The sequence below is a fragment of the Suncus etruscus genome, chromosome 1, assembly GCF_024139225.1.
Source record: "Suncus etruscus isolate mSunEtr1 chromosome 1, mSunEtr1.pri.cur, whole genome shotgun sequence".
Lineage (NCBI taxonomy): Eukaryota > Metazoa > Chordata > Mammalia > Eulipotyphla > Soricidae > Suncus > Suncus etruscus.
This window is the reverse complement of record NC_064848.1, coordinates 129457166-129482036: the sequence shown is the minus strand read 5'-3', so window position 1 is coordinate 129482036 and position 24871 is coordinate 129457166. Positions and strand designations below refer to the sequence as shown.

General features: G+C 37.6%; 1 protein-coding gene and 1 non-coding gene across 2 annotated transcripts in view; both read left to right on the top strand.

The window, feature by feature from the left end:
• The first annotated feature begins 3793 nt into the window (after positions 1-3793).
• LOC125996423 (U6 spliceosomal RNA) lies at positions 3794-3900 on the top strand. The gene has a single exon (XR_007491266.1). It is a non-coding gene; the product is annotated as a U6 spliceosomal RNA (small nuclear RNA).
• Positions 3901-23174: 19274 nt separating this feature from the next.
• TSPAN12 (tetraspanin 12) overlaps positions 23175-24871 on the top strand; it is an 83697-nt gene continuing 82000 nt past the window's right edge. Inside the window, exons 1-2 of the mRNA XM_049771116.1 lie at positions 23175-23220; positions 23664-23805. Coding sequence (XP_049627073.1) covers positions 23740-23805 — 66 coding nt within the window. The 5' untranslated portion in view covers positions 23175-23220; positions 23664-23739. The remainder of the gene's footprint in view (positions 23221-23663; positions 23806-24871) is intronic.

Sequence of the window (24871 nt, the reverse complement as noted above, 5' to 3'; positions counted from 1 at the left end):
TGTGAAAACAATTCAGTATGTATTGTTAGGTGAGAGTTAATTTCTATAGTGGTTGAATATGAGAGAAGAGAGAGAGAGAAAAAAGAGAGTGAGTGAGTGAGTGAGAGATAAAGAGAGAGAGAGAAACTATACAATGGACCAGCTGCCTTGACAATATGCTATTGCAATGAATTATGGCTGGCTGCCAAGCATAGACGCCAAACACCCTTGTGCAATGTTAAGCAATGATCTACATAGTGTAAATGATACCCTGCAAGAACTTCAACTTAAACTTCATGGTGTTGAATCTTTGGCCTCATACAGTCTCCCAGATATCACATATCCTCTAGTTTATTGGAGTGAGAAAAATCTCTAAGCGCAACCAATTGTCCATATAGATTGAGGGCTGTCAACTTAATTCCTTAAATTGGTGAATACATTTCATTCACTAACCACATGTTCTGGTGTTAATTTTGTTCATATAGCCAGTGGCTGCTTGTAACCCTTACCCTCTCCCCTCCTCCACACAATTATTAAGGGAAAATATCAGTCTTGGACTCTCTTGTGGAAATTATACAAAAAAGTTTGTCTCCTACATATCTTGTGGTTGATGAAATTCTTAAAGTGGAATTTTATATCAAGTACAAATCTAAGCAATATTAAAGGAACAAAATAAGATGTTTTGAATTCAGGAGAAAGGGGAGAATGGGCAAAGAAGAAAGAAAGAGTGTAAGTGGAAAATTCTTATAGTATTTGGATACAAAATAAGAGGGATTTTTAAAAAATTATTTTTTAAAAAATCTACATAAAGGGAAACATCTTCATTGAAAACTTTACTGAAACTCACAACTTTTTCACTAAAATCTTTGTGTATCTTAACACACCTTTTAGTGGAATTAACAGAAATAGAGTTTAATCAATTACAAAATAAAAGACATGGGGCCGGAGAGATAGCTTGGAGGTAAGGTGTTTGCCTTTCATGCAGAAGGTCATCAGTTTGAATCTGGCTTCCCATATGGTCCCCCGTGCCTGCCAGGAACAATTTCTGAGCATGGAGCCAGGAGTTTCCCCTGAGCACTGCTGGGTGTGACCCAAAAACCACAAGAAAAATAAAAAAGCAAAACAAAATAAAAGACATAAATTACTTTGAGGAGTGATCCCTAACAATAGACACAGTGTTGGTCCCTGAAGACAGATAGACCCCTCTCCTGACAAAATATTGAAGACATCTATGAAGCATTTGTCTCTCATAAATATGAGATATTATTTTTTTGTAAATTTTGAGAATGCATGAAAATTCAGTTAAAATTCAAGTATTAATTAAATTAGAAAGTAGCAACACACTATAAAGCTTTTGATAATTGGTATATTTTTTAAAAAGTAGAATTTAAATGTGAGTGGATTATGTTTTTAATACCATAATCCAAATAAACTTCTAAAATTTGCATAAAAGTTTTGGATGAATTTTTGTAATAGTGTATGAAGTTAATATATATTTCAGTTATAAAAATATAAAATTTAGTCACAAAATTAAAATATAAAATATTTAAGTTGAACACAGTTTTGTTATATGCTTTTGTTATTTTTATATCTATTTATAATTTTATTGTGATGTTATGGTTATAACTGCTGCTTGATAGAAAATTTTTAAATTTATATAAAACGAATTATATAGAAGAACATAAAATATTTATAATCTACTTCTCAAAAATCTCTTAACTTTTTAATATACACTTAAAATGTGTGTATATTTTGCTCCATTATAATTTGGAAGACATGGAAAATATTAATGTCAGAACTTCTATATAGTATAGGAACACGATTTAGTAAAAATAACTCAAAATTTGCACCTGTCCACTTTCTAGCTATATGGAATACAGTGAGTTACTTCATCCATCAGATGGTTAACCTGGTTTAAAATTCCATCAATAGAGCCGGAGAGACAGCATGGAGGTAAAGCATTTGCCTTACATGCATAAGGTCAGTGGTTTGAATCCCGGCATCCCATATGGTCCCCTGAGCCTGCCAAGAGCGATTTCTGAGCATAGAGCCAGGAATAACTTCTGAGTGCTGCCAGGTGTGACCCAAAACCAAAAAAAAAAAAAAAAAATCCATCAATATTATCTATTGATATCTAAAACTTAGTAAATTTATTTATTAACCAAGAAACTCAGTCTCCTCTTCTGTAAAACTGGGGATAATAGTTCTCACTGCATATACTAGTTAGAAGTATTAAGTGAATAACATAGTGTAATGAATTAAAAATTTACTCGGATGAAAACAAAGAGTGAGCTAAAGAATAACTGGGCATTGTTTGAAATAAGGACCAATATCAGCAGTGTAAATGGTCATGATACCTTAGCGTACTTCTTAATAATCATAAAGGTCAATTTATGGTAAAAAAAAAAAAAAAAAAACAAAAACCAGAGCTTTGGTTTCTCTGTCAAAAAGCTCAACAAGTGCAAAGACTTAGGGCAGGAAATAGCTTGATGTGTTTGAGAAATCAAGCATAGAAAATAGGGCCTCTAGCACAATAATTAAGAAGGAGAGGTTGCAGATATAAATTGGGACAACAACATCAGGGTATTACAGGCATTCTAAATTCAATGGGAAGGTAATTCAGCATTTTCAAATGTCTTACTTATCAGTTTTATGGGTACCACTCTTCTTTTCATACAGAATTATTGAGGGGGGCAAATATTGATAGGACAAAGGCTGAGAAGGTAGTCTAGTTGAGTGCCTCAAATTTTCTTGAGTTGTTTGATGGCATTGGATGAGATAGATTTTAGGGATATTTTGAAGAAAAAGTAATAGAACATCCATTGATGTAGAGTCTAGGGAATACAGTGTAGAGTCTAGGGATGAATACAGTGTAGAGTCTAGGGAAAAGGATAACTCATGAATACTATCTTGGTTTCTGATTAAAAAATTGTTAAAATGTATAGAGTTCATTTACTGTCTGTTGAGAAGTGGTGTGGTGTTCAACCAGTGAGAGTTCCATTTTGCATAAGTGAAGATTGAGATGGCTTATAGCTATTTGAATGCTAAAACCAGGAGTTCCCAATAGAGATTCTGAACAAGACATGTACTTGGAGAAATCATCAAGATATCAATGTATTTAAAAAACATGAGTGTTAATTAAGATTCTGTAAGGAAAAGAGAGACTATGGAGGGAAAGAAAAGGATGAACAATAACAATAACAAGAGACAGAATAATTCAGCAAATGCAGCTGCTCCTCATTCCATCATCTTCCAGTGCCCTAAAGGGAGAAAGAACTCTTGAAATTAATCCTGCTGTCTCTTTCTTGGGTTAATTTGGTGGGTAAGGGAAGGGACAGTAGAGACATATATGAAAGTCTTAAATAGAAGCAGCTGCTGACTTTTCTGTGTAGTAATTTGATGACTATTTAGCCTCACTGCAATAATTTTTTTGAATAGAGGGAACAACTTAAAGAAGTTTTATGCTGACTGCAAATACCTTTATGTATTATGAACTGTTTTAAGTTGCATGCACATATTTTCAACGGAGGATTTTCAGGTAGATAGTGATGTTTTTTAGATATAAAAACTTAAATATGTCATGTTCAGTTTGAGTTAGTTCAATAAGTAAATGCCATTTTGAAAAATTCTAAAACATTATATACTTATTAATATTAGTGATCTTTTGTGATTTCCTCATTGGTAGTAAGCAGACTTATATTGTCAATTTATATAACTTATAATTTTATTTAACTTATATATGTACAGTGTTTTTTAATATTCACTGTTAAGCAGTAGTTAAATAAGGTGATATTAGACTTATAATTTCTTATGAGTGCTAGCTTCAGCAACACATATACTAAAATTGGAACGATACAGAGAAGATTAGCATGGCCCCTGCGCAAGGATGACACGCAAATTCGTGAAGCATTCCATATTTTTTTTAAAAAAATGTCTTATGAACCAAGACACTTTGGTCTCTTTAAAGCTGGAGACCTTTTTATTTATTTATTTTTCTAAGGAATGAAAAAGATGAAAATCTAAAGCATCCCTCTTATAGTCTTATAGTCCTTCTGAAGTTACTAAGTTAAAAAACAAGTTCATCAAGTTTTAAAGAAAAGACCTGTTCGTTAAGTAGAAGGCAAATATTTTCATTAGTGCTGAGTAGAAAAGAGTTTCATATGACACATCAGTATTCAATCACTTCTCACCCAAAGTCCTTTTAACTCAGAGAAGTGAGAGAATAAAATATTTTTGAAATTAGGTGGGTTTGCATTTAGAAAAGCAGTTTTTCTCATAAAATATAGAAAGGGAAAAGATGCTATTTCATTCAATATTTTTTACTTTTCACATTAAATATAGAGACCATTATTTTGAATATATTTTTGACTAGGGCAAGATTTTTCAGGAAAATAACTAAAAAAAAGAAGATGCAAGATGAAATAAGATTGGGGGCCCGGAGAAATAGCACAGCGGCGTTTGCCTTGCAAGCAGCCGATCCAAGACCAAAGGTGGTTGGTTCAAATCCCGGTGTCCCATATGGTCCCCGGTGCCTGCCAGGAGCTATTTCTGAGCAGACAGCCAGGAGTCACCCCTGAGCACCGGTGGGTGGCCCAAAAACCAAAAAAAAAAAAAGATGAAATAAGATTGGAAGATAACTTTCATTTTTTCAATGCATCCTATTTGTGTGTATGTTCTAGATATATAAAAGCTTTTTACTTCTTAATGCCATCTGATAGCTAGTTGTTACGCCAAATATTTTATTTATCTCCTAAAAGAGATAAAATATCTCGTTATATTGGGACTGAAAAAAATCTTCAATTTGGGAATGAGTCTTCTATCACCAAGAATTTGTCCTACTCTCAGGAAACTCAGCTGGAAAGAAGAGAGACTAAAGGTGTCCCATTTTTTTTTTTAGATCTGTGAACATCATTACTTAGTGAGAAAAGTGGATTTCTCAGATGTGGTGTCTTAAATACAACACCAAATGTTACTTGCTACAGCAAGCTAAAATCAAACAAAATAAAATTTTATGCAAGAAAATATTGGGACCTCTAAATCATTTTGACTGTTTACCAACTATAGTAACTTCTATACTGTTTTAGGAAGATAAGCTCAGCCTCCACATAACACAGACTTCTTTCTTTTCAACCAAGGACAATATGGAATAAACCATGGAAAAAATGAGAGTACAATGGCTATGTAGTCATGGGTTGTGACATATTGGCAAATATGTCTAAAGGATAAAATTGTAATGATATTGTGGGTGGGATTTTGTTGAAGAAAAGAAATATTTAAATGCTCTTAATTTGAAACTAAAGAAAAGTTATTCTTTTCCCCCTTTTTGCTATAAACATACTTTTCTCATGCAAATATAGTCTATACAGAGATTACATATAAAAATTTATTATTCTAATAGTCCAGATGATGATTCAGACAACAACATAAATTTTAGCCTTGTTGGAACAAACCTTGTGCTATTTTAACTTTAGTGCTTTATTTTTGTATCAAGAAAAAATTTTAAGAGAGTAGATGAAGTAGCTGGAAAGTAAAATAATCAGAATAGAAGCTATTTAACAAGCAATTCAGAAGCATTTAATACTTAAAATGGGTAACAGTTCCAAATTCTGTTCTCCTTTTAAAATATGAATCAATGGTGTAAAAAACATTTTCTCATGTTCTAATGCATTCAGTGAACATAAGCATGCTTCCTTAATAATTTTTTAGGTATTGCTTTTACTAAACATTCATTATGATGCTATAAAGGAATGAAGAATTACTTAGCTTGATTATTTCACATTTATGATAAAAATTTAAACTATTTTGAAATTGCTTTATAGATATAAATCTAGATTTTAGTAATGTATTGAAACAAAATTTTATTCAATTCTTTTTCTTTTTTTGCTTTTGGGACACACCTAGTGTTGCTTAGGGTTATTCCTGGCTTTGCATTCAAAGATCACTTTTGGTTGTGCTTAGTAGATGATATAGGATGCTGGAAATTGAATCCAACATCTTATTTGCTGTGCTATCTTTCCAGACCCTGAAACAAAATTTTAAAATCTTCATCCATTTGACATATTCCAGAAACACTATTCATGAGATTTGGGAAGAATTTATTAATCAGTATTTGCATTTTCATGCATAGTTCTTAAAAAAGTAATCAAGCTATCAAATACACTATAAATTATATGAATCATAAATTAAGAGTTTTTTGTATGTGCTTTTTTATCATTATTACAAACAAGGGAAGAATTTAACATAGGCACAAGTCAATTCTTTCAGCCTGTTGAGATTGGAATTACTGTCTTGATCATGCAAAATAGAAAATACACTTTTATTATTGTTTTCTAGCACTGAGTTTGTTTTCAACTTCCTAACAGCAATTTTCTGATAAAGGACCACATTTTCCAGGGGAAACAAAAATTTTGTGATTCTGAATTTGCTTGGCCTTTGAAGAAAGAGGAGATTATTTATAAACATAGAGAGTTTTCTATTTTGGAGAATTAAAACATTTAATTTTACCCTCTGTGTGTGTTTGTTCTTAGAAAAGGGTAATTAAAAAGTCATTGCTGGCTAGATGGTAGGTTTTTTTTTTTTTAATACCTGGGTCACCATTGCTTAATATAAAGTTGCAAAATATTGTTGTGTGTTCTGCTTTTTATTTCATCCATCCTTAATTATTCTTTTTTTCTGATTCCCTCTTTGTTTTAATATCCTTTTGTTCCCTTCCCTCACCTCTCTTCTCATCTTCCTTCTTTTCCAAATTAAGTTTTCTGTCTCTCTTCCACTCCCCTCACCCCCTTCTTTCCTCTTCCTTCTCATTCTCCACTTCCTTCTCCTGAAATCTTCTCCCCTTATCCATCTCTTTTTGCCTCTCTTTTATCCTGCCTACTTTTTTCTCCCCTCTTTTTTCCTTTTCCTCTCATTCTTTTTGCAGACTTCCTTTATAAAGAGTTCTTTAATTGAATAACTGAGATAAACAATTGCAAAGTTGTATTGACTATTTCAGTTACGGAGTGTTCAACACCATTCACCAGTGCATAGTGCTTCCTTAATCCTTTTTATCTTTTTAATATTTCAGCATATTTAACTAAGCACAATGTTAGAAGTTTATCTGCAGGAGTTTGGTGGACATAGGACATCAGGGAGCATATAAATGATTTTATGATATGATTATTTTAAAAGGCTCAAAGTGGTATTATATTCTACAGAATTTCTACAGTTGTTATAACAAAGTAAGTAAAAGATTAAATCAAATGTGCCTTAGTACCACTAACTAATTAAGTGACTACTCATGATTTGTTTTCTCATTTTTACATTAAGAAAATTTCTCAAATGGAAGATAATTACATCAAAAGCTTAATTAGTCCCTAACAGTCCGTACTCTTCTGTTCTGATGCATTAATGATTTCTTTTGTGTTATAATTGTTGTATTCACCAGGGCATGTTAAGTGTTTCTTTTTCTGTATTCATGTAGAGGATGCAAAATGCCAAGTGGTGAGTATGACTAAAAAATGAGCCAGTTATTGAAATGCATTTGTTATTTCTAGTTTAATTTACTGAAGTTTTATTATGTCCTTTTAAAGTTTTCTAAAACATTTGGCACTATTGCTAGTTTTAGTAGAAAACATCTCTCTTGAAAATCATACTTCATTCTATTCAATTAAGACTCAAATGTATATGTACCAGGCTATTATTGATTACTGATGCTCTAATTATTTTGTGAGGACTGTCAAGTCTGAAAAATGATATATATTTTTATGTTTTTCTTTTTATATTACAAAGAAAAGAAGCTTAATGCATCCTCATTTATGGTCTTAACAGAAAAATAGTAACAATCAATTAACACATATTTATAAAGCATAATTATGGTTCTATGAATGGCCAAAGTACAAAAAAATTGCAAGACTGAGTATGAATGTGATGTAGATAACAACTATTTGCTGTAACCACAAACATTTTCATCTTTACACTTGAAATATAGAAGAAAAAGAGTGGAAGAAAATGTAACACCTAAACAGCTTAGAGAAAAGAGATGTGAGAAATTGATGAATGCATGGTGCATGTCAGCCATTCTCTTAGAAAATGGAAATTGTAGTGATTTATTTCAATTGTTTGTTTGAGGGGGGAAGGTGCTTGGGAGGCTTAGGAAAACTTCTGCTGATTTTTGACCTACCAGGCTGTTCAACACTAGAAACCAAGGATGACAGTTTCTTTCTGTCAATCTGTCAGGCAATTATTACCTTTGTCTCAGGGTTGTGCCATGCAATTTCTGAAGGGGGGGGGGTGGACCTGAGACAAGTTCATGTGGTTCTGGAATTGAACCAGGGCTAGTTGCATGCAAGGTAGGGAACTTAACTCTTGTACTATCTGTCCCTGAGCCTTATTTCTTTCTTTTCTTTCTTTCTTTCTTTCTTTTTTTTTTTTTTTTTTTTTTTTTGGTTTTTGGGCCACAACCGTGCTCAGGGTTACTCCTGGCTCTACACTCAGAAATCATTCCTGGCAGGCTCGGGGGAACCATATGGAATGCCGGGATTCGAACCACCTTCCTTCCTATCTCCATGCTAGCTCTCCGGCACCCCTGAGCCTTATTTCTGTTTTTCAACTAAACATATTGTCTGAACCTTAACAATTGACACATAATTTGACAAAGATTTAAACAGGACTCTGGCCTGTCTCTAGAAGAATTAAAGGACATTCCATGGTTAGAGTTTAGTGTTTATATTAAAGAAAAAAATGTAGTATATTCACTAAGACATAATTACAGACATTAATTTTTGTAAGAACTTAAAGCCAAGTAATCAAATTAAACAAAATTGAAACAATAATGTTAGAAATATATAATATACTTTGTTATCTAGGAATATTCGGGACAAAATGCTCATTCTTTTCCTTCCAAGTGGAAAGTTATTTTTTCCTTAGTTTAGGAAAAACCTGAGTTAGAACCTTGTCTTATATTTTCCAGTTCATTGTCATTTCATTTACCTTGTAGGCTTAAAGTAGCTCAAATACAAAATTAGACTTTTTCAAAAGATTAGTAATATTTTCATGACCAGATGCCACTGATTCTAAAATCTTAAATATACAGAACACAGACAAGCAAGTACACACAAACCCTCCACTTATTTTTTTTATTTATTGAATAACCACGAGATACAAAGTTGTCAATGATTTTCAGTCTTATAACACTTCATATCCCTTCAGTGACAAAGCCTCCACCAATGCTCTCAGATTCTCTCCCTACAATGCTCCCTCCCACAACTTGTATCTAGGGTAGACACTTTCTTTTTCCCCATTTTTCTTTTAGGCACTGTGCTTTTTAATAATGGGGTACTGAAAAAGTATAATGCTTATCACTTTACTTCCTTTCAACATCCAATTCTTGTTCAGAGTAACCACTTTCCTTGTTATTATCATAGTGGTCCTTTCTCTGAACTAACTGTCCTTTCTCTCTGTAGCATGACAAGTCCTCCACTTTTCATCTAATATTAATTATGAACTGCTGCATTTGCTGCATTTTTTCCTTTAATATTATTTTCCTTTTGACTTATTAGCTCCACATAATTCCATGGAGCTCTTTCTAATTTGTTTGGAATGGCGACATCCTTCCTTCCTTCCTTCCTCCTTTTACTTCTTTCCTTTTTTCACTATACCTTTCTGCTTTTTTCTTCTTTTCCTTTTTCTCTTTGCTTTATCTTCTGTAGTCATTCCTTTATTCTTTATTTGTTGCAGCTTTTGCTGCCATTTTTCTCTTTTCACATTACTGCTATAATATAAAAATGTAATCATACATAATCTAAAAATGTAAAGTCTAGATATATGAAATAATTTGGATCTCTTTTATAATTCTTATTTTCTTGCTACTGTCTATTTGATATGAAGTTGCCACCCCAGTTTCCTTTATTTCTTTACACAGACTTTACTTCCTTTTGTGCTGGAAATGTATATGTATAGGTTACTTTTAAATCCTTTTCCATTAGCATCAATATTAGATTATTGTCACTAGCAATTTTTTGTCTGCATTTTTCCCATTATTATAGGAATTGTACCTTCCTGTTATTTCCTTGTCTCAGCAATTTTTTTACTGGAAACTAGATATTTTAGATATATATTGGAATAATGAAGGTTCTGGACACTAACAGACATTACTCTTCTGGCTTGCTTATGTTACTTTTTGTTTAATGATTGGTTGAATTATCTTGGCAAAGTTTCTCCTCCACCTCCCCTCCCCCCTTGGAGGCCTCTGATACTGCATTTTCAGAGGCACAGTTGGGGGAGTTATAGATACTCTGTGAAGGACAGTGGTTTTAGAATTTGCTGCTCTTCCCTCCCATATACAGCTGTCAACTCCACTCATTGCCTGCTTCTTTCTCTACCATTTCAACAATGCCCCATGGCACAAATTCCTCTGTCAAATAAACCATGCCCAAAGTGGGCACCTTGGAAGGAAGAGTTTCAAAGGCTATCCTGATACCTGAATAAGTCCTGTCAGCTGACTTTAATCTTAAGTTTTCTATTGAAAATGATTCTGCATCTTTATGAGATCCAGAAACTTCTTTCCAATTTGTTTTGCTTTTTTTTCTTAAAACAGATTTGGGTGTAAACTGAGACCCCTAGAACATCTGAAAGAAGACTATCAAAGTGAAATTAAAGATCGCTTAATATCTGCATGAAAAATGACAAGGAATGGGATGTTTGTCTGTAAGCAGTGTGTGAACAGCAAAGGGGCTGAAGGTCAATTAACACAGAAGCTTTAGGGACAGGATAACAGGAAAAATGCACATAGTACTAAAGTCACCCGAGGAATGGTAAAACATTTTAAAATTATAGGTGATACAGTTATTAAAATCTCTTTAAATTCTCTGACACTTAGTCAAAGCAGCTAGTATTGTGTGCTTGGTCATTTTAGCAGGAAGTGTTCCTCCCTGAAGGTTGTCATCCTTCAGAGGAAAGAATACTTTGTCTGTGATGACAAGATAGATGATTCATAAACTGATTCAGGACTCTAGAAGATCTTTCTTTTCCTTTCCCGGTCCAAGACTCCCCCGAGAAATTGCCAGCGGAAAAGAAGTGTCTGAATTCTTTGTGGGAAAAAGGTCCAGCCTCTTCTATTTAAACCCCCAAGGACAGTGTAACCCTAGCTAAATTTAGATCACTGGGACATTACATAATCCTCATGACCACTTTAAAAGGTAGGTGTACAGATAAGGAAACCTAGGCTTAGGGAGGTGAGATCATTTGCTCATTATCACATTACCAGCAAGTGGCAAAGCCAGTGTTCAAATCCAAAGCCTAACATCAAAAGCCCTGCCGGGGTTACTTCTTTCTTCTGCACATGTAGAAGCCCTGCTGTGCCTGACTGGTGCCTCTGCATGAAGTGCCAACTCCTTTATCCAGCACTTAAAATCATCCTTCTTCTGGAAGGCTTCAACTTTTCTAATTTTAACGTTGTGCTTCTTCAAATGGAGACCAAAGGAATTTTTCCCTTGGATTTACAGTTCTTGTTCTCCAAACGTGCTTTTCTGGGAACCTATGTTCATTTTTCTGGACCAGCCAAAATGACCAGGTCATGGTAGAGAGGGACTAAATCACTTGAACGTTGGAATGTCTTTTTGCCTTTGTGAACCTTTTGATGTTTTTGTGCTGTGCATAGGAGTCTATGCCATTGAGTTCTGTCTGTCTGCCAGGGCACCTGACCCTACCATTTGTAAGGCCTCTCTGATGCTGCCATCTGTCTTCCTGCTGAGATTTCCACCTCTCGTTTGCCAACACATTCCTTTCATGCTTGGTTCTGCTTGATTGCTTGGATTTACTTTGCTGTTTGATGGGTTTTCACTCAAGTTCCAGTCACACCCTAATTGATTGGTCTAGTTTTTAGGTTCTGACCATTCCTGCCAGCTCCCATACTGCATTAAGCCTATTGGATGCAGGAAGAGCAGCAAACTTAATAATATGTTCCTAGAGTTGGCTACAATGTTGTCTGAATAGTCAACATGGTGGTAGGTGGAAAGGACAAAAGGAAAGGTTTATAATATTCTTAGTATATGGAAAATGGGGGAAACTGAAATTGAGAAATGGTGGGTAAAAGCAAATTTAAGAAGCATGTATTTTTGGCTTCTGTGTTTTCAGTTTGAGGGTCTGAGCTGAGATATTTCAGGGAACCCATTAAACTGGCTGCTACCATTTTGAAGGACACCGACCATGAATAAATAACCTGCCATTACCATTTCAATTAATGTGGAAACATACCTCTTTCCAACCCTGTGCCAAAGTGATGGTGGCATTTAAGATACCTAAATATATAATTTAAACCTGAAAATGCAATACTAGTCTTTTTGGAGACCTATGCTTTCAATCATATTCAATATCTTTTTCAAGATATTAATACTATGTGAATATGATTATTAATAAAATTCAAAAATATAAAATACTAAAAACATCGACTTATTAAAACACATATATAAATATGAATTTTATATTTCTGACATGACATATTTGTATATGTTGTAAATAATGATAATTTGAATCTGATTCTTTTTTGTTTGTTTGTCTTTTGGGGCCAGGAGTAACCCCTGAGTGTTATTGGGTGTGCCCCCCAAAACAAACAAAAATTAAATACAAAGAAAATTTGAATAATATTTGCTATTTCCACTTCCTTTTTAATAGTTTTTTTTTTTTTGAGTGGGCACATCCAGTGATGCTTAGGGATTACTTCTAGCTATGTGCACAGAAATCCCTCTGACTTGGGGGACCATATGGGACTCTGGGGATCAAATGAGGTTCATCCTGGATTGGCTGCTTGCATATCAAATGTGCTACTGCTGTGCTATCCCTCCAGCCCCATTGAATCTAATTCTTATTTTTTAATTTTTATTTTAATTAATTAATTAATTAATTAATTAATTTTTGGTTTTGGGGTCACAACTGGCAGTGCTCAGAGGTTACTCCTGGCTCTACACTCAGAAATCGCCCCTGGCAGGCATGGGGGACCATATGGGATGTCGGGATTCAAACCACCATTCTTCTTCATGCAAGACAAATGCCTTACCTTCATGCTATCTCTCTGGCCCCTGAATCTGATTCTTTTTTTTTTTTTTTTTTTTTTTTGGTTTTTGGGCCACACCCGGTGACACTCAGGGGTTACTCCTGGCTATGCGCTCAGAAGTTGCTCCTGGCTTGGGGGACCATATGGGACGCCGGGGGATCGAACGGCGGTCCGTCCTAGGCTAGCGCAGGCAAGGCAGGCACCTTACCTCTAGTGCCACCGCCTGGCCCCTGAATCTGATTCTTAAGAAAGAATATTGGAGGGGCCGGAGAGATAGCATGAAGGTGGGGCATTTGCCTTGCATGCAGAAGGACAGTGGTTCGAATCCTGTGGTCTCCCGAGCCTGCCAGGAGCGATTTCTGAGCAAAGAGCCAGGAGGAACCCCTGAGCGCTGCTGGGTGTGACCCAAAAACAAAACAAACAAACAAAAAAAAAGAATATTGGTAATATTTTGATGGAAGATTTGAAAAGGGAGTAAAATACAATGCCAATTGTTAGTGCTTTGTAATGAAAAACATAGCACCATCACTGAAGGAAAGCAGGAATATATGTTATTATTTTTACCATCAGTCCTTTATGCACTCATACTATGGAATATGGAATAAAATTTCATGAAATATCTGCTATTTGCCAGACTAATTTGCCAGACATGGTTATAGCACACACAATATCAGAACATAAGAATGGAAAGTTTTATTTATTTTTGTTCATTTTGGTTCTTGTTTTGGAACTACTGTATTTGCCAGCTTATAAAGCGATCCCCTAATTTTACCATCTTGGACCAAAAGATGGTTACTCCGTATTGTCTTGCCGCAGCACAGTTACTGTGTTCCTTGGCAAAGTTTATAATGTTCCTGTGCTGCAACTAAAGGCCACAGTGAGCCAATCACAAGCAAAGGTTCAAAGGTAATAGACTTCCTCTCTGACTCTGGCCAATCTGAGCAGGCTTTTTACAGTGTAGATTCAGGTCCAGAACATTGTGTAGTTTGCATGCTTAAAAAGCCTGCTTGAATTGGCTGAGTTAGAGAGGCTGTCCGAGCAGCCTTGCAGTGATTGGTGCAAGATCAAGTTGGAAAATTCGTTTGGTGGCAATATCCAGACGATTTTCTTTTAGTGGCATATCGAAATGTTTTTTGGAATATACTTGGCCTATAAGATGACCCCAATTTTCGGTTGACTTTTTTTCGTTTCAAAAGTCGTCTTATACGCCGGAAAATACGGTATACCCAGCAGTGTTCTGAGATTATTCCTGGCTCTTCATTCAAGAATCACTCTTGGAACAAATCATTTGGGATGCCAGAGATTGAATATGGGTTGGCTTTGGGCAAGGAAAACATTCTACCCTCTGTACTATCTCTCTAGTCCCTTAAATTCTATTCTTTTTATTATTTATTTATTTTTGATCTTTAGGGCAACACCTTGTGATGCTCTGGGGTTACTCATGGCTATGCGCTCAGAAATTGTTCCTGACTTGGGTGTTCTTTACATGACTGAAACCTAACCACAATCATATTTGTAGTAATCAAGGTGTTTAAATAAAGATATTATTAAAAAAAAAATCACTCCTGGCTTGGGGGACCATATGGGACGTCGGAGGATTGAACTGCAGTCCTTCCTAGGCTACTGCTGGCAAGGCAGAGGCCTTACCACTCCACACCATTGCTCCAGCCCCTAATCCACACCATTGCTCCATTTTATTTTATTTTATTTTATTTTATTTTAATTTATTTTATTTTATTTTATTTTATTTATTTTATTTTATTTTGGTTTTTGGGTCACACCCGGCCATGCTCAGGGGTTACTCCTGGCTGTCTGCTCAGAAATAGCTCCTGGCAGGCACGGGGGACCATATGGGACACCGGGATTCGAACCAACCACCTTTGGTCCTGGATCGGCTGCTTGCAAGGCAAACACCGCTGTGCTATCTCTCCGGGCCCTATATTTTATTTTTAATGGAGACTAACTTTACCTGATAGTGTTGGGGAGTATACAAAGTCACATCTTGGGGTGTCATTTTGAAAGTATAATGTGGAGAGCCTATGTCTTCATGATAAATTTTTGCAAAGGCTAAATTAATATTACAAAAATGCAATTGTTTCTATTACATAGAATTTTTTTTATGAATGATACTTTAAGAACACTTACGAGTTTGAATTAGTTAACAAAAATTGTTTTCAATTAACTATTTTTTACTCAGTGTAAAATTTAAAGTGTTATTAGTGCAATATTGGAGAAGACTGAAAGTTCAATTTAAAAAAAAACACACATACACAGATATTCCCCTTCCATTTGTGGTGGGGGAGGGCAGTGAGAGTGATTTCTGAGAAGACCAGGAATTTCACACTCCTGGTTGTGGTGCTGTCTGTGTAAGTGGCTCACTTCTTTTGTGCTGCTGGAGGTCCTTCATAGCAGAACCAGTGGGATGGCTCTTGATGACACTGGAATCAAAATCACAGCTCCACAAGTCTCAAGCTTGCAAAGCAAGCTTTGTCCTGCTGAGCAATCCCCAGGCCCTGAAATCTGAACGTGTACGAACACAGCAAGTGAATCACAGTTGACAGCAGATGAAGACAGATGTCTAATATTCATGGAAACTATTTGTTTATCTTTCTCCTACTTGTACTGCGTGCATGACAACAAGCTGATGTAGTGGTGTAATGGAGTAATTCCAGAGGGATCTTTGTAAGAAATGTAGGTTTTGGCAGCTGCCTGTAAATAGAGCCTGTATTCCTTCCTTTTCTTTATAGTTTGTTTTAAAGAACTAAAATGAAGACTTCTGACAACAGGAATACTTTTATGAAGCTCTGTAACTTGGGGTTTCTAAATCAGGGAAGTTTGGTATTCGAGTTACAAATTCTTTGACGGTAAAAATAATAACTTTGGGAATCTGAGTTCATAGTAACAATTCACTTAGTATTCATGGAATAGGCCAGGAGTATTAGTAGCAGTGTAAAATGGTAAAAATGAGTCCAAATCTTTGAACTTTGTACAGAGGCTGCTTTTGGATACAATTCAGAGTAGAGTTTCCTGGGAGGTTGGGTGCTGATTTTAGTAATTATTTAATCAATATCACGGCATACAAAAGCAAATGTGGGTGTAACTTGTGCATTTATGGCATGAGATGGTATTGTGGTGAGCTGAGTTTTCCTAAGGTTCTTGCTGTTGTAGGTAAGATTTGCTTTCAGTGTCTCTCTCAGTAACTTAGCACTTTTGCTAAGTAGTTACTCCAGAGAAGTTGGCTGACAGTTGAGATATTTTTACAAGGAAAAGGAGAGTGGAATGGTAGAATCAATTACTTCTCTTGCCCCTTAATATACAAATATTTGTATTTAATTATCTGTTCTCCTCTTTTTCTTTTTTCTTCCTCCTCTCTCTTTCCTCCCTCTCTTTTAGTCCCTTTATGGCGGTGCTCAGGCCTTATCTCTGGCTTTGTACCCAGGGGTCACGTCTTGTGGTGTGTGGAGTGTTATACATGGTGTTGGGATAGAACACAGGTCTGCTGTGTGCAAGACAAGTACCTTATGCACTATACTACTGTTTCAGCTATCTATTCACCCCTTGTCATGCATTTCAGGAACGTTGCTCAAATGTACAATAGGTGCCTCCTGAACCAGTTTAGGAAAGACCAAGGCTCCTTGGAAAAAATTGGTTTAAAAATGAGTATCTGATGGAGATCTGTAGGTTTTATAGGATAACCTTCTGCAACATCCTGGGAGAAGTTTCTTTAATCCCAAGGTAAAGACATAGGAGGAAATGTTAATTTTTTCTCCTGAAAAGGAATAAATAGATACATTGCCAAAATACACATAACCATTTTGTGATTTTGAGAAGAGCTAACCAATGCATTAATTAACATACTATATCTCAAAAGAGTAATGTTGAAAAATGAGTCCTTGAAGCCAGAGCTGTAGTAAAACGGTTAGGGCATTTGCCTTGCACAAGCTGACTTGAGATCAATCCCTGGCAACCCCAAAGATCCCCCAAGCACCACCAGGAGTAATTCTTGAGCACAGAGCCAGAAGTAATTCCTGAGCTATATGGGGCATGGCCTCAAGTCAAACAAACCAAAAAAAGAGAAAAGAATCCTTTGATAATATTAAGTAGATGATACTTTTAGACTTACTGTTTTGTGGAATAATATAGTTACTTATTTTTCTTTTATAAATTTTGAGTTGAATTTTCTGTTTTGCATTATTTTCCAGAATTAGAAAATAAAAATGCTAAAAGGCCAGAGAAATGGAGAAATGGTACTTGCTTTGCTGGTGGTTGAGTTAGTTGCTACTCTGGTTAGAATTCCTTGTACAATATAGAGCCCATGAAGCATCTATCACGGTTTACTCCTGAGCACATAACCAGAAATAGTCTCTGAACACTGCTGGGTGTGGACTGCACATCTCCCCAAGAAAGAGAAAACAATTAGGATGTGCAGTTAAACTTGAGTTTCAAATAAATAAATAATGCATTTATTAAGAACTTGTATGTACAGTAAAATATTTTATCACTCAATATTTGAGATGCCATTAAATTACTTATCTAAAATTCAAATTATTTTTGCCAAAATTAAATCTGAAATGGACAGAGATGAAAGCTTTTTTCTCAGTGTTGAATGTATATATTCTTAGACTCACAAGGTGAAAGTAGATTTCCAATCAGTTGATCACACTTATAGATTGTTGAATATTAATTTCTTCATATACTACCTATATGGATCTAGTGAAATAACATAGCTAAGCTGAAGTATCTCAGTAAGACATTATAAGACATGAATCAGATACATTATGAGAATCACTTAATTTATCATGTATTGATTCTTTTTAGGTTTCTTTTTAAAACTGATTGTAAAAAACTGTGCTATGAGGGTATCATGCTAAGAAACAATATCTAAAGTTATTAAATAAACTGCATACATATTCTGGCTCTTCAGTACAATGTGAGCAGAATTGGTGGAATAAGATGTGGGGAAGAAAACTAATATGTGGAGGGAAAACTTGTTTTTTCTTGGTGCACAAACGAGCTTTTTTCCTTGATACTGGGAATGACATATGCGATTGCTTCTAAATAGTAACTATAATTATTATATATACTGGAAAGAATAGCTTTCTCTTTCTATAAAGCATACAGTACCATTCTATTTTCAATATTTTCACTACATGGCACAGTAGTAGATGCCAAACATTCAAAAGCTTCTTAATGAAGCATAGCTGCCATAGAATTTGGTTCTACTTTGGGGGCACTGATTAGAGAATGTGTACGTCTGGTATGTCAGTCTACATTTAAATTGTTATATCCACTTGGGACTTTATTCTAATCCTATCTTTATGCACACACAGAAAGTTATTCTTACAGAGAATACTATTGAGTCCACAGAATGATAGCTGTGATCTCATGCTCTTTCTATGCTTTTGCAGTGAAGAGAAGAATTGGAGAGACTGGAAAGAGCTGCTGCCTTCACAAAGAAGAACTGTCTTCTGGGAAGGAAGGATTGCTCATGGTCCAGACTTCAAAAGACAGAACCAGGGGACAGAGCCATAGCACAGCTATAGGGCATTTACAGATGGACAGATACAGGTTTGATCCAGGCACCCCATCTGGTCCCTGGCCTAACCAGAAGTAATTTCTGAGTGCAAAGTCAGGAGTAACTCTTGAGCGCCTTTGGGTGTGGCCCCAAACCCAAAACCCACCCATCCCCCAAAATGAGACAGAATCAGAGTTGGTTGATGACCAGAATTTGAAATGAGGCTAGTAGTGGATTAGGGGGAGGGTGTTGTTCAAGTCTAAGTAAATAAAACTTGACAGTATTACAATTTCCTGACTATGAAAAAATGTCCACTACAGAAATGCTTATTTTTTCATAAATATTACAGAAGTAATTATAGGATTTCTTTCTACTTAACTTATGATATGTTTTATTAGTTTTATCCCAAAATAATCAAGCCATGGGGCCAGAGTGCTTGTCTTCTTCCATCCACTGGCCTAGGTTTTATTCCTTTATCTCATAAGCCTCTCAAGCTCACCAGGAGTGAAGAGGTAGGAGTAAGAACTGAACACCTATAGGTGTGTCCCAAAGGCAAAAACTAACAGAAACTTCCTAAATTATCAAGTCACATTGAATGTTTTGAATCATCTAAGATTAAGACTTTGCTAGTTTCCAGACATCTTTAAAGCACTATCGGTAGTGATTTTCAAGCTTTGCTGTACATTCTACTTATCCTGGGAACTTCAAATATTCTGTCCATATTTGCCCAAAATTCTATAAAGGTCACATTTGCAGAGCTCATTTTTAGTTGTCCCAGGGATATGCCCTAGAATTGAATTAAAAAAAAAAACAAAACAACTTTTTTTGAATCCTTTGTAGGTGATTCTGTTATTTAAAAAATTTTGACCTTGGGGGCTGGAGAGATAGCACAGCGGTAGAGCGTTTGCCTTGCATGCAGCTGACCCAGGACAGACAGATGGTGGTTTGATTCCTGGCACCCCATATTGTCCCCCATGCCAGCCAGGCCAGGAGCGATTTCTGAGCACCAAGCTAGTAGTAACTCCTGAGTGCAGCCTGGTGTGACCCCAAAAACAAACAAACAGACAAACAAACAAATAAACAAATTACTGACCTAGCATGCTGGTAGCAGGAGTTATTATTTTAGACTTTAGATTAGAAATCAGTTTTTTTTAGAAATCAGTTTTAACATATGACATGTCATACATGTAGAAGGACTCCTAAGCCCTTATTCATATTTTTGTTGTATTTTTTAACAAAGGGAAGACATATTTAAGTACAAAGCCCCTTCCTAAAAATTTGAATTGTATGTATTAAAGTTTTAAAGTCTAGGATTTTTAAAAGTACTGTACTTTCCAGAAAGAAATGGTCACTCTTCATTTTTTTTATTACTTTTACCCTGTTTAGACATTTTAAGGGCAATTGTGGACTCCCTCAGTGTGGGGATACTTTTATCTCAGCAGCACAAATAGCATTGAGACAGTTGGTTGTTTCAGTAGGACCCTCTTCTTACTTAGAACTGGCAACACCCTAATTTGAACAGAAACTGATTTGAGGAGAACTTGGTAAATTCGCTCTTTTCTGTGATTCCAGAAGCCACCATGTTGCTTTTACAGTCGCCTAAAAAATGACCTCTCTCTTTTCTCTCTTCCCTGACTCTTTGGCGCTACATTTTCTGCCATACATGTAGCTTAAAAACCTGTTTGCCAATAATTTTTCCTACCTGTCTTGTAGTAACTCTGGTCGATTTAAACTGATCCTAGACAATCTTATGATGCTCATAAGATTGCATTTTTCTTTTCTCTGTCAAGGAAATTAAAGGAGGTGGCCCATAATTGTATGTCCTCAAAGGCATTGCTTGTATTGCAAATTATTTCTATCAGTTCAAGAAGTTCAAGTTGTCACACAATATGCACAAAAGTCATCAAGAAATGTTCACTTATGAAGTATAAATATAAACATAAGGTATATAGAACACGTAGGTAAAACACTCCATGACACTGAGACTAAAGGCATCTTCAAGTAAGAAATAACACTCTCCATAAAAGTAGAAACAGATAAAAAGATGGGACTATATTAGGCTGAGAAGCTTCTGCCCCTCAAAGGAAATAGGTTCTAGGATACAATAACCACCCCCAGAAAGGGAGAAACTATTTACCCAATACTCATAAGATAAGGGGCTAATACCTAAGATATACAAGGTACCGACAGAAACAAGAAAAAGCATTTAGCCCCATCAAAAAATGTGGAGAAGAAATAACAGACACTTCCTTATATTTTCTAAGAAGAGTATCACCTGTATGATTAGGTGACTTTGAAGGGGAAAACTTATTTCCAAATGAAAGGATTGCTTGGAAAGACAATAATATTACTTTATTGCTTTCAATATTATTGAAATTATTTATTACAATTATCATCTAAATAAAATTGAATTGTATTGAAATTATTTATTACAATCAATATTACTATATTAATCTTGAATATCTATAAAGTATTCAAAGATCCATTATTTCTGAATACAATTTAAGGTAAATCACTCAGTAAAGACCCAAACAATCAGTGTGTGTGTGTGTGTGTGTGTGTGTGTGTGTGTGTGTGTGTGTGTGTGTGTGTGTGTGTGTGTGTAAGGATTGTGGGCCACTCCCAGCAATGCTCAGGGGTTACTCCTTGGTCTGTTCATTAATCTTTGCCAGGCTCTGGGGACCTACCACATGGGATGCTGGGGATCAAACTCTGTCCACTGCAAGGCAAGTGTACTATCTGCACTACTTAATGAGCTATCACTCTGGCCCTCAAAATTACAAGAAAAATAATAAAGAAACTTTGTAATCTATTTTTTTAAGTTCTTTTTTCTCTTCTGAATGCATTTGTGATGGTGGTGTTCTTGTGAAACCAGTGCTTTGTAAGTGGGGGTGGGGGTGGGGGAATTGGGTTGTTTGTTTTGCAAACCAGGGAGTGCAGCAAAGTTATAAAGAAGGTTCCTAGGGCACTCTATTAATGACAAATCACGGAAGGCGGTTCTAGAAAGGTCGTAAAAACTAGTTTCTCACTGCAGGAATTGGGTTGGGCCACTCCTTGGCCCCCCTTCTCAAACACAAATATTTTTCATAGAATAAAAGCCTGTTGGACTATTTCCTTGTGGCAATCACTCAACCTCCCTCTTCTCCGACAGCTCCTTTTTAAAGGGCTACAAAGACAAGCTTTTTCCACCCCAGCTTTTTGACTTCCTAGCTGCCCGACCTTGGAGAGGTGAAGGGTGCCTGGGAGGATCCCAAACACACCCGGGGCCCAGCCGGTGCAGATCGCAGCCCGAGCCCGAGCATGCGTGGCCTTGGTCGCCTCCACCACAGGCTCCTCCAGACTTGGCCGACTTGGGAGGGACAGGGCGCTGGGAGGTGGCTTAGCAGAGACTTTCAAGCAACTGTTGCCCAAGACACATCACATTCTCTCTCTCTCTCTCTCTCTCTCTCTCTCTCTCTCTCTCTCTCTCTCTCTCTCTCTCTCTCTCTCTCTCTCTCTCTCTCTCTCTCTCTCTCTCTCTCTCTCTCTCTCTCTCTCTCTCTCTCTCTCTCTTTCTCCCTGTCTCTTCCTCTCTCTCCCCTTTTTCTCTCCCCCTCTCATCTTCTCTCCTCTGCTCCACTCCCTCCCTTCTTTTTCCTCTCATCTTTTCCCTCTTCTCTCTTCTCCACGCTCTCCCTCTCTTGTCTGTCTTTATCTCTCCTCTCTCTTCCACTCTCCTTTCTTTCCCACTGTCTCCCAATTCCCTCTTCTCATCCTCTCTTCTCTCCTCTCCTCTCTTTTCTGCCCTACTGTCTCCCACTCTTTTCTCTCTCCCTCTCTTCTCTTGTCTCTCTCTCCAACTCTCTCTCCTCCCTCCCTCTTCTTTCTCTCTCTTTCTGTCTCTCCCACTTTTTCTCCTCTCTCTCTCTCTCTCTCTCTCTCTCTCTCTCTCTCTCTCTCTCTCTCTCTCTCTCTCTCTCTCTCTCTCTCTCCCTCTCCCCAACTCTCTCTCCTCCTCCCTCCCTCTTTTTTCTCTCTCTTTCTCTGTCTTTCCCACTTTTTCTCCTCTCTCTCTCTCGCTCTCAACCTGAACCCTCTCTCTTTTTCTTTTTCCCAGGAGGGGCCAGAGGAAGAGAGCCGCGCGTCTCCCTCTCCAGCCTCCACCGCAGCCTGGCGGCGCTCGGGGAGCGACGTCCCGCCCCCCGATGAGCCCCCGCGGTGGGCTCCCAACGCCCCCCAGCAGAGGGGGTGCCCGGGACGCCTAGCCCAGGCCGGGGGTGAGTGGCCGCCCGAAAGGAAAGGCAGCGCTCGCTTGGCCTTTCCTGCCCCGCGCGCGGGCTGGGCTGCCCCGCTGGGACTCGCTGGGGGCTTCCGCGCGCCCCGGCGACTGCGCTTCCCCCGCATCCTGCAGGGGGCGCGCGGAGGCGCCGCGGGGGCCCGTGACCGCGCTCGGCTTTGTGCTCCCGGGGCAGGCGGGTGGGTGGGTGGGAGCGCGGGGTCGCGGCGCGGAGAGACGGGCCGAACCGAACCGAACCGACCGAACCGAACCGAACCGAACCCCCACAGAGGGTGCACAGCTGTCGCGGCGCGGCTTTCCTCGACCGTCCCCACCGCATTCCGGGGAGACCCAACTTCATTTCTCACGTTCTCCCCAGGAAACCCGAGTCGCGGGCGGGACTCCAGCTCAAGTTTAGCAGCGAGCGCGGCCGGCAGTAGAGGGGTGCGCTGGGGTGTCGGGGAACTTAACTCTTGGGGGGCTTTCTAAGGCTACCTGGGAGGCTCTGGGAACGTCTAGTTGGCTTCTGCCCTTCCCGATTCTTGGAGCCAGGCTGACCAGCCCGAGTGGGGAGCGTTTGCTTCTGGGGGACACTTTGCATTGCGCTTCTGTCTCATCTGAAGTTGGGGTGTCTCTGGGCCGTCTTCGTTTCTGCTGGGACCGAACCCCTTTCTCTCTCCAGCAGGTGCCCCTGAAACCAAGTTGCAACTTGGGGGGCAAGTTTAGGCTGTTGTTGCTCTCACTTGAATAAGTGACATCTGGGAGAAACCAGACGTGGGGGTGTCCAGATAGAGGGCTGGCTGGGGTGCAGTGGGCTGGGTGCAGGGAGCTTGGTGGTGAGGTGTCCCTGGTTCTCCCCCCCCCCCCCACACACACACACTTTGCAGATCCTGGCGGCTGCTCCCTGGCGCTATGGTTTAGGATGTGGTGAAAGGATGGGGGTTCTCCCTCTTTGGGCTCACCATGGCCAGAGAAGATTCTGTCAAGTGCCTGCGCTGCCTGCTCTACGCCCTCAATCTGCTCTTCTGGGTAAGTCAAAAGGTTCAAGGGCACCCAACAGGGGGCCCCAGAACTGGGCGAAGTATGAATTCATTATCTGGAAGCACATCACATCCTCTTCTTTATTTTATTTTTATTTTTAAAGAAAAATTCAATTGCATTCTTTAAAAGACTTTGATGTAATTCCAATAATTTCTCTTCGTGCTTTCAAAAAACAACAACAACAACAAACAAACCAACTATGGGTACTAGTGACAGTAAAGGTAGGTGCGAAGTTAATCTAGGGATATAAATAAATGCTCGTGCTTCTGCTTGCAGATAAGAAACTGATGTCACACTATTAAGGGAACTTCTTGATTTTAGGAATTTCAGATAACTGACAAGTCATAAATTATTTCTAGTTCTCTCCGAGCCTTTAAAATCTGGTTAGGGCCAGGAATTTTACTGTTTTTATAGAAATTTATTCCCGGATATCCTATCCAAAAACTGGACAGATTTCCCTCCCACCTCAAGGCAATTCCATACATTCTGAAAAGATGTTTTTCATGCAACTGCTTCAAAGTTGGCAAAGTTTTAAGGGATTTTATATAGCTTTTAGAAAATCCCACAACCACTTAAGGAAATCAGAATGCATAAAATATGACAAGTTTGTGGACTTATCATAAATAAAATCATTATGTTTGAGGTCCTGGTAACTTTACTTTGCATCCAGGCATGCCTTTTTATTGTCACTAATAATCATGTTATTTGTAGAATTTATGATGAAAACTTACACTTTAAACTGAGCCTCACATTTGGAAGCTGTTATGCTTAATTAATTAGATAACTACTGTATTTTTTTTTTGCAAATTTTTGTCAAAATTTTCTGCTAGGAGTCTATGTATAACTTATTCAGTTGATTGGTATTGACTGCCTTTTATCTTGCACATGGTCTTTGGAAGATGGCATTATAATTTATCATTGACATAGTCTATGTATGGCTTTATTTCAAGGTGACAGATTAATTCTTATATATCTGAGAGACATAAACAGGCAACTTTTTTCCAGATGAAAATTTAAAGCACTGTGTAGTTAAATTTACTGCTTGGAAATGGAA